Consider the following 19544-nt stretch of genomic DNA (forward strand, 5'->3'; position numbering starts at 1 on the left):
GTGGGGTTAACATCTGATCACTTTGCTTCAGTGATCTCTGGAATGTCTGTTAACATGGCAGACACGTAGGAAATCTGTTCAGGATTTACTGTGAACTTTTCCTCTCTTGGTTTCTAGAGCATCCTTTTATAACTGTAAAATGCTACGCGTGATTCTGTTTTGTCTAGCTAATGCCAAGCATAGGTACAGGCTGGTATGGATACAAGCATTGCCTTTCAGCCACCTTTTCCTTCTCTGCACGCTGTGGCCCAGACAGAGAAGAATTCACCCCAAGTGGTCGTCCTGTGGCTACTGTGCAGATTTGAACTTCTGTTTCTCAAAGAGCTCTTTCAGCTGCTGCTCACTGGTGGCTTCCTTCTGCTGCATCAGCTCTGCGGTGCCCTTCGTCACTCCCCAGGCATCTGGCTTGGACATCGAAGGGTTGTATGGCCTGCCAGAAGCTATCCGAAGATTCTGCCAGTACTCCTTTCTGGCCCTGTGGAATCAAAACACATGTCAGGATCCACAATACACCCAAAGCACACACCAGGATTCCCAGGACACCCCAGAGCCTTTATTAGTCTCTGAAAGTACGGCCATGAACACGTCTTTATTAATCCAGACTAAGGCAAAAATACCACTTAAATCTTTAGATCTTCTTCAAACCCAAGCATAGAGATCAAAAGTCTAAAATTTAGAATCTGGATCATTTCTATCCAGTAGATACGACCTTTCTGTCTTTGTGTCTTGGTCACATCTAAAAATCTTTTATTAGCTGGGCAGTGGTGGTGCACACCTTTATCCCAGCACCCAGGAGGCAGAGGCAGGTGGTTTGCTGTGAGTTCAAGGCCAGCCTGGTCTACAGAGCAAATTCCAGGACAACCAGGGCTACAACGAGAACTTTTATTAGAGTATATTAATTGTGCAAAATAATGTGTCTCGTGACAGCACCCTCATGTGCGGATAACACACTTTGGTCACACCCACCCCCAGCTCCTTCTGCCACTCTCGGCCTGCACCCACATTTAAACTTGTCTGGAGACAAGCTGGCCCCTGTGACTGGATCCTGCCTCCACCCTTCTTCATTTTATTTCATCCCCTTCGGCTTCTGGCCTCATTGTGTCTGGTAGACCCGTCCAGAAGGCATCTACACAGTCTAAAAGGTTATTGCATTTACCAAACTCTTGAAAATCTAATTTTGCCCTGGGTTCCCCATCCCCTTGGGATTAAGTCATACACTAGCAAGCACATTGAGGACAAGGGACCTACTGCTCCTCGTCCTGGAGGCTGCTTTCTATGAAACTCCATCTCCACTCCCCGACTTTCTCAACACCCCATCCTCTTCCCACCTCTTAGTGCTTCCCCTCAGGCTCCTCTTTTGTCTGGCCATGTAATTCATCCTTCAAAATTCAGCCCCGGCTGCAGCTTCCATAGGCTCCTTCATTAGCCCGCTTCTGCCTTTTGCTGCTGTGGACCATTAACTCAGAGCTCACGGTGCCGTGCACCTCTGCATGCCATTTGAACTTTCTTGTTTATTTCTGTCTTTTAGGCTAGCTCTTTGGAGATTGGGCTGTGCTCTGTTACTTCTGCATCCACAGCTGTGCCTGACAGATATCTGTGTTGAATCAACGTCTGTTGAAAGTGGTAGAGCAAACCCCAGATATTTTCGCCTGGAGCTCCCATCCTCCTTTTCTACCGGATGGGATCCTATATAGACTTCAAAAGCCAGCTCTCAAGAGCCCTGTTGTAGAATATTGTTTAACTCTGTGAAGCTGTGTTACTGTACCTGTTTAAAACACCCGATGGTCTAATAGAGAGCTGAACAGCCAATAGCAAGACAGGAGAAAGGATAGGCAGGGCTGGCAGGCAGTGAGAATACATAGAAACAGAAATCTGGGAGAAGAAAGAAGAAAAACAAGAAAGCAAGGAGAGGAGCTAGCCACTTAGCTGCCCAGCCAGTCACAGATTGGAGTGAGAGTAAGATTTTCAGAATTAAAAAAAGGAAAAAGCCCAGAGGTGAAAGGTAGATGGGACAATTTAAGCTAAGAGAAGCTGGCAAGGAACAAGCCAAGCTAGGACCGGGCATTTATAAGTAAGACTAAGCCTCTGTGTATGGTTTATTTGAGGGCTGGGTGGCAGGCCTCCCCAAAGCGTGAAAACAACTAACTGCAGAGCACTTTTTCTGTGGCCCATCCTCGCTGGCAGAGGCACTCACTCTCTCCTGTAGCCCAAGCTGTCTCAGCGTAGTACAATGACTCTACCTTTCTCCCGTTGCTTTTTCTTTTTTCTTCCACGTCTGTGACGCACATAGACCATGTCGGACCCAAACTCACTATGGAGCTGAGGCTGGCCTTGAACTCCTTATTTTCTCCTCTCTGCCTCCTAAGTGCTGGGATTACAAGTGAGCACCCCTATGCCAAGCATTGATTTTCTTAGCCATTCCTCCCCGTGAGACTCCCGGAGTGGAATTCAGACGTTCCTGTTTCTACGACATTGCTGGTGCCAGCTTTAGGTTTCTTTCCTTGTTTTTCTCTCCCATTGGAATGTGAGCTTTGAGGAAAGGCCTTGCCCACTTTACCACCCCATTCCCAGCTCTGAAAGTCGTGACACAAAGCACTTGGCATTGACATAAAGTATGAATACAAAGCTACGCTCAGTTCTGCCGGAGCTTCACCTCAGATCCTGAGAAATCACCCTCTCGTTGGGCTGCCCCAGGCCTAAGACAGACTCAACTCTTTCTTTTTATTTGTTTGTTTTGTTTTGAGACAGGGTTCCTCTGTGTAGCCGTGGCTGTCTTGGAATCTGTAGTCTAGACTGGCCTGGGATTCAGAGATCTGGCTGCTTCTGCTTCCCTAGCATTGGGATGAAAGGCACGCACAGCTATACCCGGCTTCGGCTCTTTACAAATCAAGTGATTCAGCACTAGTGGACAGCACATGGGTGGTGCTTCACTGGAGTACAGACCCACTTTGCATGCTGTTTAAATTACAGTCTGTCTTGAAGCTGGCTCCCTAAATCACCTGGGAAGATGCTTTGGGAGCGGCTCTGAGGGACTCTGAAAAGGAGGAGTTAGCCCACCCTTGTCATGCAGGGAATGGGAAGGGTCCTTGCATGGCCCCATTTGGACACAGGGGAAGCAGCTGGAGTAGAGAGGGACTGACCTTGCTCTGATCCAGGGTTTGGTGTGCATGTCCAAACCACTGCCCCAGCTGCCATGTTTCTCTGAAGCCAGAGGCAAAAACCCCCTTTCCGGGGCCAGCTCCTCAGCAATCGCCCTGATGTGGTAGGGCTCAAATCCGCAGCAGCCGCCAATGTACCTGACCCCCAGGTTGTAGGCCTCTCTGGCGTATTTTTGAATATCCCATCGGGTTGCAACTCTGGGTTCCAGGCCTGGAACAAATGATGTTATGTCTGAATTGTTTTTTTTTTTATTTAAAAAAAAAAAATGAAAAGGGCTGGAGAGACAGTTCAGTGAAGAAGAACACTTCCTGCTCAATCGTGAGGACCTGGGTTGGGACCATGTTGGCGGCTCACAAAGCCTCTGCTCCAGATCTGGACTCCGCGGCACCGGCACTCATGAGTGCAGATACCCACACACAGACACACATATGTATACACATAATTAGAAATAAATCTTTAAAAAGGGTTGAAAAGGAGAGGGTAGGATACCTGATGCCCTCCTCTGGCCTCCACATGTAAGTCATGTCTACATGTAAACGTTCTCTCTCTCTCTCTCTCTCTCTCTCTCTCTCTCTCTCTCTCTCTCTCTCACACACACACACACACACACACACAATTAACATACTTCTTAAAAAGGTAATAGGGCTTTGGAAGTAAGCCATTTAATCTTATTTTTGTGATTAAAAAAATAAAGCATAGGGATGAAAGGATATTTCCTGAGGTCACACACCACAGAGCTAGAATCAGGACCCGCTCTCTACAGACCCCCCCCCCACACACACACCCCAGAGGACGGCCTTGTCATCCACTCTGAGGCTGCAGTTGCTGGTTCACACTTACACTAGTGGTTGTTGTTGCCACGGTGGGCCTATCTGCCCTGCCGATGCCTAATGTGAAGGTTTGGCTGCAGGGACAGAATCGAGGGGCAAGAGATGACGGTACAGCTGTTTCTCTCCCATGACCAAAGCTCTTACTCCGGCTGTATAAACCCATCTGGGATTTCTCAAGCAAAGATATTGGGACAATTTATAAAAATGTCTGTCTTACCGAAGGGGAACTCGGGGAGATCGATGAATCCCTGTTTGCCGCAGTCGGGAGTGTGGTAGGCCAAGGGCTGGCTCATCAGGAAGGCCTTCAACCGAGCACCCTCCAAACCCTCCTTCATGAGCTTCACTGCCTGCAGGCTCGTGGTGGGGTCGAAGTGGCAGTTCACCCCCACGATGGAGGCTCCTGGAGGTGAGAGGAGCGGGTTAGCTTGAGGGAGATGCCAGGTTCTGGCAGGTTCGGTGCTCCTGTCTCCAGCAGGAAGCGAGTACCTGGTGATGAATCGAAGGACAGCATTTGGTCTTCCCTCACCCTAACCCATGTCACCCGTGAGCAAGAGCGATTGCCAGCAGCCAGGAAGTGTTTTCTGAGAAAAGTGCTCACAAGAGTCTGGTATAATTGAAGTGTCACTAAAGTACATGGGGCTGTCCATCTTTTTCTTCTTTTTTTAATCATTATTAGAGGCTTTTTAAATTTTTACTTTCAATTTCAGCAGTCAATTTTTCAGGGTTTGACATTATGTGGTGAGCACAGTAATTTTTCAACACTCCCGACTGCTGCATTGCACCTGTGTTTACCAGCATGCTGCTCATCTGAAGCCAGAATAAATGTCCTCTCTCGCCAGGCATGTTTAATAAGTTCACAAAGACTTCTTGGGTACAGCAGCAGAAAGTCATTTAGGAAAAAAGTCTTTTTTTGGAACTCTGTTTCTAAGAAAAAAAATTGCTTCTAGGATCAATAGTTTGGAAAAAAAAATCTCAAAAACTTCTTTTGACTTGAGGTGATTAATCTGGTAACACCTATCAGTCATGTGGACAAAGTTCTCATTTGCACCAGCTTCTCAGACAGGAAGCTACACGGAACTGTCACCCTTCAATACGTGTGTTCTTCTGAAATCTGTTGTTGTGATGTTTGATTGAATGAGACAAATATGTTTTAGATGTCAAAAACAAAACAAAACAAAAAAACCACCCAAAAACCTTTTCTAGTCATTATGTCCTGCATCTGGACCCAGGATGCTCCATGGTGGCCATTATTAGATATGATTTTGGAAATTTCCTCATTCACAAGATTTAAGGGGCAGCATGCTGATGCTCTATCCTCTCAACACAAGAGGAATTCCCATTAGAGCCTCTCTCTCTCTCTCTCTCTCTCTCTCTCTCTCTCTCTCTCTCTCTCTTTTTAATTTAAAAACATTTGGTAAAGGGTTGGGGGAGATGGCACCCACTGTGAATGCAAGAGGATCTGAGTTCAAATCCAGTGCCTACCAAACTACTGGCATAGCCGCGGAAGAGTATAAGCACCACGCTGAGGGGAACGGGGAACAGGCCAATCCCAGGCAGGAGCTTGCTGGCCACCCAACCTACCTAAGTGACAAGCTTCAGGCTCGGGCAGAGTGATCCTACCTATCTCTGTTTACTTTACATCTTCATTTGGAGTTTCTGTGAGACTAGGTCTCATTCTGTAGCCCAGGCTGGTCTTAGACTCCAAGCAATCCTTCTGCTTCAGGTTCCCTGGCACTGGGTTACAGGTGTGCCCACCACACCCATTCTCACCTGGATCTTGACCTTTTTACTTTGATTTTGAACGTGGAGTGTCCATAGCTTCTCCTTCTTTAATTTTTATTATGCCAATTAATTAATTATATGTTGGCTATTTATTAGATTCTTGCTAGATGTTAGGTTCCTTGTAAGAGGAAACATAGACATAATATGGTCTCTGACATCACAGACTTTATATTTTGGCTCGCTCAGTACTTTCCAAGATTTGGCCCATGAACATAAGGTTTTATGATGAATTAAACTATGTAATTGCTGTACATCACATTTTTTTTCTTGGATATTGGCATGACATAAAGGTGTGTCAAAGATTCTGCTAAGTCTGCAGTGGAGATCCATGCACACAGCTAGGTTTAGCATGGCATATTCTAAATACATCCGACCTATCGACATTTTTATAGGTGGAGAAACGCCAACTGAAGATACTTCAAAACTAGAAAGCGATGTGCTCTCAGGGCCTGGCTGACCATGTCAGGCACATGGAGATAAAATCTGAGCTAAACATTGGAAGATGGACTTGGTTTATTAGACAGGGGTTATTAAAAATCCGTTATGTGACAGGCACTGTCCTAGCCAGAGAGCGCTCAGACCTAGTCTTCACCTCCACGGATGTTAATCCAGTGAGGGGGCCAGACTTTAAACAGGTACATGACGTAAGTGACGTTACCTTTGAAGGCTACCCCGCTGGTGCACAGGATGTGAAGGGCCAGCAGAATGATGGGGAAGGGCTTGCTGCAGGCCCAGCATGCCTGCCAATTACCAACGCAAATGATAGTGTTCCCTCTTGTCCTCTTGTAGACAGTTAACTTACCCCCTCCTCATTTCATATTTCCCATAAAAATTAGGATTCACCAGGCAGTGGTGGCGTATGCCTTTAATCCCAGCACTCGGGAGGCAGAGGCAGGTGGATCTTTGTGAGTTCGAGGCCAGCCTGGTCTACAGAGTGAGGTCCAGGAAAGGTGCAAAGCTACACAGAGAAACCCTGTCTCAAAAACAAAAACAAAACAAAACAAAACAAAACAAAAGTATTATACCATTTCCTTCCTAAATATAAGTATTTGTTACTGTTAATGATAAGTATAAAAAAGATTTTTATGAACAATCAGGAGGTGGGTAAGAAACCACAAATTAAGCAAGTCACTGAAGTGTCCATAGTTCACAGAGTGGGTCCTTCTTCCCTGACACTGAGTTATAACTTGGGTTTAAAATGTGACAGTTTAGAAAACAGCCTGTGAGTTTCTCCTAATTGAAACGAAACCCAGTGTTAGGAACAGAAATTGGATAAAAAGATATATTAGGTGGTCAGTATTTCATATCAACATTTCTTTTGATTTATTATACCAATTACACGAAGCAAAGCAAGCTAGCCCCTAGGAGGAAGGAAAAACTTGGGCAAAGAGACAACTAACTTTGAAGTTATTAATGTTAAAAGATTCTCAGTTTGAGACACGTTTAAATAAAACACAATTTCTCCTAACGTTGCTTTGGATTTACCCGAACATTCTTCTTGTTTCTAAGCATTAAACCTCCAGCCATGTTTCTGGCTGCCCCTTTCAAAAGGCTGCCAGGCATTTGCTATGGCTTGGGAATTAGAGAATGAAATTTGGCCGTTCCTTAGAAACGTTAAGTTCATGAGTTGGGGAGATGGCTCAGTGGATCCTAACTTCAGATGCCCAGCACCCACATAAAAACCTGGGCACAGTAGCACACGCCTGTAGCCTTAGAGTGATTGTGATCAAGATGAGTGGTTTCCAGGAGCTCAGGGGCCAAGATGGTCTAGCTAATCAATGAGCTCGGGGTTCAGTGAGAGACCCTGTCTTAAGATATAAGGTGAAGAGCAACAGAGGAGGACATCCAATGTTTACCTTGGGCCTCCACAGGTGCACACACACGTGCCGTGCACACACACACACACACACACACACACACATTCACACACACACACACACACACACATGTATGTCCCTCCACCTGTATACAAAGTAAAATTGTGGCTTTTCTGTGTCTGTTTCCTTGGTACATACCACAGTATGTATTGATTCCTGCAACAGTGCATTTTCTTTGTTATTTTTAAAGGCCACTAGTGGCAAACTGATGGAAATTATAGTTACCTGCTTTGACCAGACGTACAGCACACTCTCCGGGGGACACTCCATGCAGGTCTCCTTCAGGCCCAATGCACATGGTAGCCGCTATAGGTTTACCAGATGTCTTTAATGCTTCTACTGCCCACACAGCTTCTTCCACATGTTCAAAATACTGAAATCAGCGAAGGGAAGAACATTTTAATCATCTTTCCCACAAAACGGTAAGAATTCCACTCTGCTCTCACTTGAGGAACTGTCTAATGGTAACCCATTTACTAAGCATTTTGATGCAGAATAGAATGGAGTTGGCAGTCCCTTAGTGTGAATCAAAGAAAAAGGTTTGATGATAATCTACTGTATTCAATGAACTGAGTCAACATCAGCAGAAGTCTTAGATGGAAACACATCTCAAAAGCTCAATATTATTGCTCTGTGTTAAGATCTGAACACCATCCCACGTTGACATGGAGAGAGTAGAAGGTTAGAGAAAGAGGTTTCATCTGGTCGTGGATTATCCTCGCTTACCTCAGCAATGAGGAAGTCCACATTCTTCTTCATGAAGACCTCCAGCTGCTGCTGGAATATTTTTTTGACTTCTGTTTCACTCTTGCAGCTGAGGTATGAAGGCGTCTGGCTCACACCTCCCGCAACCAAAGCATCTCCTTCGTCAGCCACCTGACGGGCAATGTCACAAGCAGCTTCGTTGACCTTATGCCCCTAAAGTGGGTAAGGAGAGGACACATCTAAATTTACATGTGAAATTGAAAAAAAATTATTAGTTACATGCCTGCCTTTCGATTTTATTTTTAAAATCATTGTTTGTATCCCAGAAAGCAAGGATTATGTAGATCAATGGTTTATTGAGTCCTGAAGTTTGTAAAACTAAAAAATTAACAATCACAAAGACAACAGCAAAGGCAGTGGTAATATGGCGTCTATAGCTCTTTGTCAAAAATCTATGAGATTTTACATGAAAACAGTTTTTACATGAAAAGGGCTAATGTAGAATTTTCCAATACCAAACCTGCACTTTGATCAATACTTATCAAATTATTGTGGTGGTGACAGGAGACAATAGCTTTTATGATTAATGAGACTAAAATCCAATTAGAATGATGACCACATTCATGACTACTGTGTATTTCTTACACAATACATACACACCTAGTAAGGCCCATTCTAATAATTTAGACACTTGAGATTGAGCCAGCCTGGAGGATGGCATTTCTGTTTGGTTTTTTGAAGTGGAGTCACATTTAGCCCAGGCTGTCCTTGAACTCCTGATACCCCTGCCTTCATCTCCCGAGTGCGGGAATCACAGGCATGCACATCCCGGGCCAGCTTGTTTTGTGCTGAGATAGTCTCATCCTGTCACCTTCAAGCGACCCTCTCAGCTCAGTCTCTTGAGTGCTTAGGAGTGCATGTGGGGCCACCTGATCTGGGGTGTTTGAGGTACTAGGTTTCACCCCTGACTGCAGACAACAGCCACAAAATCCCACTTTATCCTTAAAAAAAAAAAAAAAAAAAAAAGCAAAACAGTGGGCTGGAGAGATGGCTCAGAGGTTAGGAGCACTCACTGCTCTTCCAGACGTCCTGAGTTCAATTCCCAGCAACCACACGGTGGCTAATAACCACCTGTTATGAGGTCTGGAGCCCTCTGCTGGCCTTAAGGCATACATGCTGGCAGAACACTGTATATGTAATAAATAAATTAATCTTCAAAAAAATAAAAATAAAGCAAAACAAACCAACCACCTTCCAAAACAACAACAACAATAAACAAAACCCCAGGACACCCAGCACCACAGGTCATGTAGACTGTTGGAATTTCGGAGCCCCCCAATTCGTTTTAGATGTGATAAAAATCTCAGCCCTGATGAGCAAGGGCTTTGGCTATGACAGAAGCGACTGCCGCTGAACTCGGCAGTGCTCAGGCTTGCTGTCCCCTGTATTCTGCAGGCCTTTGATCTCCGCACTCGGGAGGCAGAGGCAGGTGGGTCTTTGTGAGTTCGAGGCCAGCCTGACTGCATAGTAAGATTCTGTCTCAAAAAGGAGTGTGGGGGTGATGTATGGACCTGCAAACACGCCGCTTTGTTTAGCAACGTAGGAGCAGGACACATTGTTGAGTAGTCTTTAATCCGCTTCGGAAATGCCTTCCCATCAATCTTAGAGAGTCAACTCAGCCCTGAGTGTGCGAGTCACGAGTCTCTTGTTTTGGTGATAGAACACAACTCTAGCTTTGCTCTGCGGGAACCTGTGGAGTGGAGCGTCTGTGACGTCCTTCACAGGTAGTGGCCACGGCGGGTGGTACTCACAGATATCTTCTCTGCCACGTAGTTCCCTCTGTTCTCCAGCTTGTCTTCACTGGCGTAGAAAGTGAAGGTCTGCATGACGTTTGATCCGGCTCTGAGGAACTCCCTATGAAGCTGGCGAACTGGGAGAGGGCACAAGCAGACCCGTGATTCCACGCGCGCACCCACACGCAATGCTGTCTAGGGGCTCTCGGGTGAACAGAACATCAAAATGGCTGTTGCCTGGCATTCACACATCTGGGCGTAGGGAGGGGGCAACCTGGGTCTCCTGGAACCTCTCTCCAAGCCGCTGTGGCTACAAGGTTGGGTGGTTGGAGAGGGCAGGGCTCATGGTGCTGAATTTGCCCCTCCCCCGCCATGTTCTTGGTTTAATTTGCTCCTTGTCAACTTGTTCATGATTCTTTGCCGAAGGCACTAGGGGACCAATCCGCTTTCCCGTCCTTGGGGACATCTCATGATCCATTCGAGGACACCTGACTGAAGAAGCAGTGTGTGTAGGGGGTGTGGAGGAGCTGCTCACTACCACAGGGAAAAAAGAAGTCACCGGTGTTGGAGAGTTCCAGTTCTTACAGGGTGGAAGCGGGAAGGCAATTCCCTGTAGCAGGGGCAGCCTGAGCAATCACAAGGTAGGATCAGGTTTGGCATTTAGGGGATGAAAAAAGTCTAGACGAACACGGAAGAGATGTGGGGGAAGTGGCAGGACACCAGCTGAGTACAAAGGGCCTAAGAGCCTGACACCCCAAACATTATGCTCCGGACCTCAGGGATATATGGGATTAGCCCAGAGTTTTCTGAAAGATCATTTTGAGTTTCTGTTGGATTGTGTTTTGAGAAAGGGTCTCGTGGTGGTTTGAAAGAGAGTGGTCCCCATAGGCTCATATGTTTGAATTCTTGGTTCCCAGTTGGTGGAACTACTTAGAAAGGATTGAGAGGTGTGGCCTTGTTGGAAGAGATGTATCACTGGGGCCTGGCTTTGAGCTTTAAAAAGACTCTCCCCATTTGGTTCACTTTGCCTCCTTCTTATGAGAATGTGACGCTCTCAGGGGGGCTGCAGGGCTGTGGTGATGCACGCCTTTAAGCCCAGCACTCTGGAGGCAGAGTTTGAGGTCAGCCTGATCTACAGAGCTAATTCCAGGACAGCCAGGGCTAAACAGAGAAACCCTGTCTCAGAGAGAGAGAGAGAGAGAGAGAGAGAGAGAGTGCTCAGCTGCTGCTCTGACAACCTGCTATCATGCCTTTTCTCTGCCACCATGGACTGAAACTGTAAGCGTAATTAAATGCTTTCTTTTCTAAGTTGTTCTCATCACGGTGTTTTATCACAGGAATAGAAACTAGCTAAGACGGGTCTCATGTAGCCTAAGCTAGCCTCAGACTTGTTCTGGAGCTAAGGATGGCCTCCGACTGATCTTCTGCCACTGGTTCTCAAGTGCTGGGATTACAGTGGCGAATCAGTGTCCTCCAGCATTAAAAGATGATTCTGTGGGTCAGGGATTAAGAGCACTAGCTGCCCTTGCAAAGGTCCTGTGTTTGGTTCCCAGCACCCATGCCAGGAGACTTAAAACCACCTGTCACTCTGGGTCCAGTGAATCTGATGACCTCTTCTGGCCTCCCATGGTACCTCCTCACCTCATGCATATAATTAATAAGTAATAACTCTTAGGAGAGAGAGAGAATATGAATGTTCAATAAAATGGGAATTGGAGCACTGCCTTCAATTATAAGCCCAAAGGTGAATGGCAAGTAGAAACACTTTCATGGCTGAAGATGTATGTGGAAACTGTCTCCCGCAGAGCTGTACTTGGCTCTAAAATACTGCCTCTAAACCTATGGTGCTCATCAGGTCCCCTGCAGTTTTTTAAAAAATGATATGTTTGAGGGAGGGTCAAACCCACAGATATTCTAGCTCATTTTGGGTGGGATTCAGGCATTATTTTTGTCTTTCTTTTTTTTTTTTTTTTTTTGAAGGTTCCCTGGTTGATTCTCGGTTTAAGCTTTGCTGAGAACCGACATGCCAAGACAGATGAGAAGCACTCATCTTATAAAATGAGAATCTTAGTGTTTGTTTTTGTCAGGGGAATTAGCCAGGCAAAGGAAGGAACCAGCAGCCTTGCGGATGCCTGGAATGTGTTTTGAAATGTCAGAGGCCTGTCAAACCTGGGTGAGGGCAGCTGGGTCCGAGCGCCCTGAAGTGAGCTGGGACACTGGAGGGCAAGGCTAAGGCTGGCGCTGTGCCTGTGCCTCAGTGGAGTGCCAGGGTTTGCTGTTGTTGTTGTTGTTGTTGTTTTTGAATGGATGAGTAAGTGAGACAAAAGCTCCCATTAGAAAACAGCTGCCCAAGCTTGAAGCCAACCCTTTCATGATTTTCCTCTCTTTTAATCATGGAAACTTTAGCTCTCTGTGGGAAAGGAACTTACACACACCTAAGCTTTAAAGCTCGTTTTAATTAGCCCTGGAATCAGATAAAAACAGCACGTAGGGAGCACCTGTCTGTCAAACTAACACTGAGCTGCTGGGGTTGGGGAGGAATTTTATAGGGGATTTAAGGGTACAGACTGAGATCCCAGGTACTAGAATGGCATGATTTATAATCCACAAAGTCCACAAAAACATCCTGGAGGGAGATGTTTGTGTACACATACATTCTATAATACAGAAAGTCTATGTTTTTATAGATTTTCCTAGAAAGCCCAGATAACCGAGACATCTCTTTGCTTTCAACCAATTTGTTCCTTTATTCTCTCTGTCTCTGTCTCTGTCTCTCTCTCTCTCTCTCTCTCTCTCTCTCTCTCTCTCTCTCTCCTGAGACAGGATCTCCCTATGCAGTCCTGGCTGGCCTAGAACTCACAGAGATCCACCTGACCCTGCCTCCTGAATGCTTGGATTAAAGGCGTGCACCTCCATGCCCAGCTGAGAAACCCAAGTTTTTGAAAATTCAAAGCAGTCTACAGCAGCGGTTCTCAACCTTCCCAATGCTGCCAGCCACCATTTAATACAGTTCCTCATGCTATGGTGAGCCCCAACCATAAAATTATTTTTATCCTTACTTCATAACTGTAATTTTGCTAGTTATGAATCATGATGTAAATATCTGTGTTTTCTGATGGTCTTAGGCACCCTGTGAAAGGGTCATTGGACCCACAAGGGGGTCGTGACCCACAGGTTGAGAATCACTGCTTTATCAAGTCAAAACTATCATCCAGTGGAATATTAAGTTGGCAGAAACATCACTTAGGAGCAAAAGGTGACCTGAACTAATGCGAAAGTATGGGTGTCAATAGTCATACACGTTGATGTTTAGGGTTAGGTGTGGTGGGTTCCGTAAACCCAGCACTGGAGGCTGAGCAGAAGGATCATGAGTTTCAGGCTAGCCTAGGGAACTGAGGGACACTCTGTCTCAAAAAATACAAATGAATAAAACATAGTCCAGGGCTGAAGAGGTAACTCAGTACTATAGCATGTCGAGACCCTGAGTTCAATCCCCAATACGGGGAGTGGGGTTTGGGGGATTAGGGATCAACACATTTAATTGAGGAGGTTGCTGTAGGACCCAATGGGAGTATTGTACAACATGCAGCATATGCACTATAGAAGCAACTTTCTGAAATCCTCACATTTCTAGAATTCAGGGCCCACATCTGATTCCCACGTGGTTTGCATGGGGGTCACGGGACCATAACACAGCCTTTCCTTGCTGGTTCTGACTCCAGCACTGAGCATCCAGGTCTTGCTGCACTTACATAGTGTTTCAGATCAAGTCCAGCTTACAGGAAACCTCCTCAGGGCCTCTGTCAATTCTAGCTACTGCTCAGTCAAACTTAAAAACAACAACAACAACAACAATCACCAGTAGACACATAGTTTTGTTTGCATAAGATATGCATGCAACTGATCACCCCACCCATTCAGAGCATGAGTATTTTTTCTTCTTGTTTTTGCACGGTGCTAAGGAGTGAACCCAGGCCTTCGTGTATGTCAGGCAAGTATTCTAAAACTTACTACATCCCCAGCTCTCAGCATCAATGTTTCAAATATATATATTTTACCTTCCCCCCAAAGTGAAACATAGCCACCATCCTGTAAGAATGGTCCCAGGAAGGATGTGTCACAGATCTGTCTTTTCTGACCCTGCTACAGTTTCTTTTGGCTTTCTTTCTGTTTTTTTTTTTCTTTGCAGTTTTGCAGGTGATGGCCTGAAGGAGCTCCAACTTCAAAATGCTTTCCAGCAGTTTCCTCAAGTCAATAATAAGCATTCCCACCCACCAGGAGTGAGTACCTTATTGATAGCTCCTGGCAGGCTCTCAGGGAGACACAATTAAAAGGTTCCCCTGTGGTGAACTGTGATGGCTGTCCCTGGAAAGGGAGGCACCGAAAGGGACAGTTTCCCAGATGGATGAGCATTCTGGGGCCATGTTCTATCTGCTGTTGAGGGCCATCAGCAGACTAGAGGAAGATAATGAAGGATTCAGGGTAAATTATCCCAACTGAAGGCAGAGTGTGGAGGTCAGGACCTCCTGGAAGGCTTGGGTAGAGGCTCATCTCCTGCGTTTAGAGAGCAGAAACAGCTAACCATCTAGCCCCGGACAAAGTTACACAGAAGCGGAGCTCCTGAAGGCCTGAGTATCAACCAGCCAGGCCTGCTATGCTAAAGTCAGGGTACTGATTAGAGAGAAATGGGACCTCAAGACGGGGTGATAACGTATGAGCAGACTCATGCAAGAACTCTGAGAACCCAGATCCCTTCCAGAATGCTCTGGGCCAGAGAAGTAATCCATTCCTCGTGTGTGTGTGTGTGTGTGTGTGTGTGTGTGTGTGTGTGTGTGTTCCCGAGGTTGATGATGAGTGTCTTCCTCAATTGCTTTCTACCTAACTTTTTGACATGGGGTCTCTCACTGAACCCAAAGCTCACTGGTTTGCTAGCAAGCCTCAGAGATCCTCCATCACTGCCTCCCCAGCGTTTGGGTTACAGGCATCCACCTTTTCATGTGGGTTTTGCGTGTGTGGCGGGGGTGGGATTGAGGTCCTTGTGCTTGAGGAGCAGCACTTAACCAACTAAGGGTTGTAGGATATTTGTACACTGTGAAGATGTATGGCTGTGATTGGTGTAAGAAAGAGCCGAGTGGCCAATAGCTAGGCAGAAGAGAATAGGCAGGATTTCCAGGGAGAGAGAGAACACTGGGAGGCTGGGAGGCAGGCAGATGCCAGCAAAATGTGGAACCAATCAGACCTACTGTACAGAGGAGAGGTAAGCAAATGACGTGGCAGAATGTAGATTAATAGTAGCAGGTTAATTGAGTTATAAGAGCTAGTTGGGGAAAAGCCTAAGCAAAGGCCAAGCTTTCATACTTAGTAAGAAGTCTCTGTGTCGTTATTTGTGAGCTGGCGGTCCTGGTGATAAAGTACAACTACAAATGAGACATTTGTCCAGTCCCAGTTCCTCCCATTTAAAGATGAATGCTTCCCTCCCACTTAAGAATCTGCAGAGACCTCTGCCTTGGAAGACAGCAATTGTTCCTTCCTGGTCACTATTGATTGGTGGTTTAAAAAGCCAAGTGGGAATAAGGCACATGGAATGAGTATAGACGGGCAGGTAGTTGACTGCAAAGAGGCCTGGGCTGCAGTAGTGTGAACTGAGCTAGTTGTGAAATATACGATGGAGGGACATGATGTGCTACCATGGACCCTAACATGTATAAGAGAAGGACAGGTACATGAGGGAGAGCGGTCAGAGTTTGGTTGGAAAAAAAGGTGGAGGGTCTTCATGAGATGGAGGAACGGGATGACTACAGAGAGAGGGACAAGAGGCAGTCGACAAGAGGCGGCTTGTTGTCAGTGCATCCTGTGTGGACATCTCCTGGTAATGGTACATTTTAGGGTGGGTGGAAGAGGTATGATAAGGGGAAAGTTCACTGAAGAAGAGATTCAGACATTACCAAACTGCTGGGTAGATTGTCTATATGAACAGTGAACACACAGAGATTGGTGAGGGGGGGAGGGGAGAGAAAAGGGTGATGATCCAAGCTCTAGACTCATCTAAAGCCAAGCGCAGGGACCAGGTGGTGGGTTGCCGACAGAAGCAGAGACACCCTTTGTGCTTTGCAGCATGTGAATCTGCACCGATGGTTGCCAGTGCTCAGCGTCAACAGCAGGCATGGGAAACATTGTAAGCATGCACCTGTCTCGTGATTGGCTCCTGCAGTTTGTTCAACATAGCACACATTATCATAGTTTTCAATGGAGCATGCACCAACCTGCCTCCGGGTGCTCCACAGCAGCTTCTGGGGTCCAGGGTCCAGCCTTGACGTAGCCCCTCTTTTCCAGTGCAAAGACAAATCCTCCATCTCCAATCACAACTTCTCCAGCGTTTAAACGTTCTAAGATTCCCTGAATTTACAGACAAGGGAGAGGAGGGAGTTGAGGTTCAAAGACACATTCTATCTTCAGTGATTTTGCAAATATATTTCTGAGGAGTATGGTGTCTTTAGCACTCTTAGTGTGAATTAGTTTCCACCTTTGTGAGGATGACTGGCTAATTAGAACTTCAGCAATGGGGCTGGAGAGACGGCTCAATGGTTAGGAGCACTGGCTGTTTGTTCTTCCAGAGGTCCTGAGTTCAATTCCCAGAAACCACATGGTGGTTCACAACCACCTATAGTTGGGGGTAGGAGTGGGGTCTGAAACCCTCATCTGGCATAAAGGTGTACATGCAGATAGAGCACTTACTTTTTTTTTATTTTAAGATTCATTTATTATATATACAATGTTCTGCCTGCGTGTACACCTGCAGATCAGAAGAGGGCGCCAGATCTCACTACAGATGGCTGTGAGCCACCATGTGGTTGCTGGGAATTGAACTCGGGACCTAAGGAAGAACAGCCAGTGCTCTTAACCTCTGAGCCATCTCTCCAGCCCATAGAGCACTTACATACATACAATAAATTAAACAAAAACAAAAAAACCTTCAGTGATGAGGAGAGCTTGAAATGTTGCAATTCCAGAGCCAAATCATCCTCTTAATGGCCACTAATTGTCTTCCTCTGAACATGACCTAACATCTTTGTGACATTTAGGTAAATCCTCTGGAATGTTCCAACAGACCCCCAGTTACCAACCAACCAAAGGGCTATGAGTGCTGTCAGATAGTATCTGAGGCTGATAACAGAGTTTCTCTGCTTTGCTGTAACTGGCCTACCTAACATTTCCACCAATGTATTTAAAGAGTGCCTTCTCTTATGAATGTCTTTGTTGTATGACTATAAAAATTTGTTAAGCTGGTACAATATTCGAATGTGGAATTTAGAGTGACCTGAGCCATAATCACTCAGAGTGACTCCAGAATAAACTATCTCACCCCTGTTAGGTAAGAGCTATGTTTCTGCATCAATATCAGAAAAAAATATTTGTATTATATACATTAATTTATTATGTATTTTATACATTAGTTTATTTTGAATGCTCAGCTATTGAAAAATTGGTATATTCATGTGTATGTGCTGGGTTTGTGGGTATGTACAAAGCCTGGGTGACTTTCAGTGTACATGATAAATTTCTTGGATCTATAGCATAGTGGTAGAGAACTTGCCTAACATGTCTGAGGCTCAGGGTTCTATCCCCAGCAGGATAAAAAAAAAAAAGCGTAATTTTTCCCATTTGTATATATATATTTTAATTTCACATACTTATGGGCATAATGTAATAAGTGCATAAGCAGTGAATAATGACCAAATTAGGGCAATTGGGATTTCAATTTCATTAATCATTTATTATTGGGGGGTTGGGATCCTTACATTCTTTTCCTCTAATTCCTTATAAAATATGTAGTAGATTGTAGACTATAGCCACTCTGACAAAGCCCATCTGTTTTCTTTTTTAGAAGTGCTGGAAACTTAACTCAGGAGCTGCGCATGTTAGGCAAGACCCTACTACTGAGATACATCACCGGGGATGGGGTGTGTTCTTAAAGGATGGCAGCCTGTCTTCTTGCTCTATCAATAACAAGAGAGAGGATTAACACTGTCAAAGAGATGGAAGAAGCAGAGGATGCTGAGGTAGAAGACCGAAAAGTCACATGACACCTGGGACATCTAGAACAGAGGTGGCCAAATCTCTTATGGGCTCCTTTCTTGGCATCCTCTGCAACAGCACATCTGTTAGGCACCCATGTGTCTGTAACTCTGTGCATCCTGTGCTCCGTGCCAAGAACAGGGAAGCGACAGGTACAGCGTTCAGGAGACGTTTCCAGTCCACTCTCCCTCGCTACTCCATTTCAGTGCAGTGGGACGATTGCCACTGTGCTCAGGTGCAAGAGGTGGATTTTGAACTGTGAATTGGAAAAGGGTTTTGTGGATGTGAAAGTGATCTACTAATGTAACTGTTTTTGCAGTTTTCTAAGAATCATGAGCTTTAAATTAAACACACCCTGATCTTCAAGTTGTCTGTGATTTTAGAAATGGGGAATGAAAGCCCAGAGTCTGTGAATAATTTATTCAAGATCCTTATCACTTGCATCCTTAAATGGTTTCTAGATTTGACTTCAGGAGGTGAGGGAGGGTGGGGCAGCTCTGAATAATTCTGAGGGACACATTGGGATGTGCACACTTACTACGTGCTGGTTACTAGCCACATCTGCAGATTTTTAGAAAGGAGAAGAGAACATGGGCTGCACAAACAGCATGAGGAATCACAGGCTTTTGCACCAAAATTCCTCTCCATTTTCTTAGTGTCTCCTTCATTTCAACCCTCCACAGCCCCATCCCATGCCATCTGATAGCAAGTGCTCAGAAACCATTGACATTTTCACTGTGGAACTGGGAATCACCTGGGGGTGTATGCTACCTACTGCCTTAGTCTGGAGGTCTGGGAGTTAACAAACAGCTACAAAGATACAGAATTGCTCATGTATAATTTTGAAATCCAAATATTCATCCTGACTACAATGTGTCTAAACACTACATCTTAAATTAACAAGTATATGTATGTAATATATGTGCATGCACACATATTTACATACACTATGTATAGCACACACACATATATACATATACTACGTGCACATATATAGTATATATGTGATGTACATATATGTGTGTGTGTGTGTGTGTATATATATATATATATATATATATATATATATATATATGTATCAATCACGTGAACAATGGTCCCATAAATAAGCTATGACTCACTTTGGAAATAACTAGTGACATTGTGGCAGTTAACAGCTCTCACTGAACATGTTTTCAAATTTAGTACCACAGCACTTTAATACGCAGCATAGCCAGAAATCTGATCTTTGGAAATAGGGGGAGTGGTGATTTAATTATCATGCCAATCATACATATGGTTGAGTGTTACATCCGCATACATTTAGACTCTACTAAGTCTTT

The 19544-nt window shown here is 45.2% G+C and overlaps 1 protein-coding gene across 1 annotated transcript; it reads right to left on the reverse strand.

Annotated features, from left to right (window-relative positions):
* Window positions 1-288: 288 nt before the first annotated feature.
* On the reverse strand, window positions 289-16542 carry Bhmt (betaine--homocysteine S-methyltransferase; the record flags this gene model as incomplete). The annotated part of the gene is made up of 7 exons (XM_036176269.1): window positions 289-475; window positions 3141-3369; window positions 4207-4389; window positions 7874-8021; window positions 8375-8566; window positions 10165-10283; window positions 16410-16542. Coding segments are annotated over 7 exons (1191 nt in total), but the record flags the coding sequence as incomplete, so codon positions are not given.
* Between the last annotated feature and the right edge of the window lie 3002 nt (window positions 16543-19544).

This window comes from Onychomys torridus, unplaced genomic scaffold (assembly GCF_903995425.1).
Source record: "Onychomys torridus unplaced genomic scaffold, mOncTor1.1, whole genome shotgun sequence".
Lineage (NCBI taxonomy): Eukaryota > Metazoa > Chordata > Mammalia > Rodentia > Cricetidae > Onychomys > Onychomys torridus.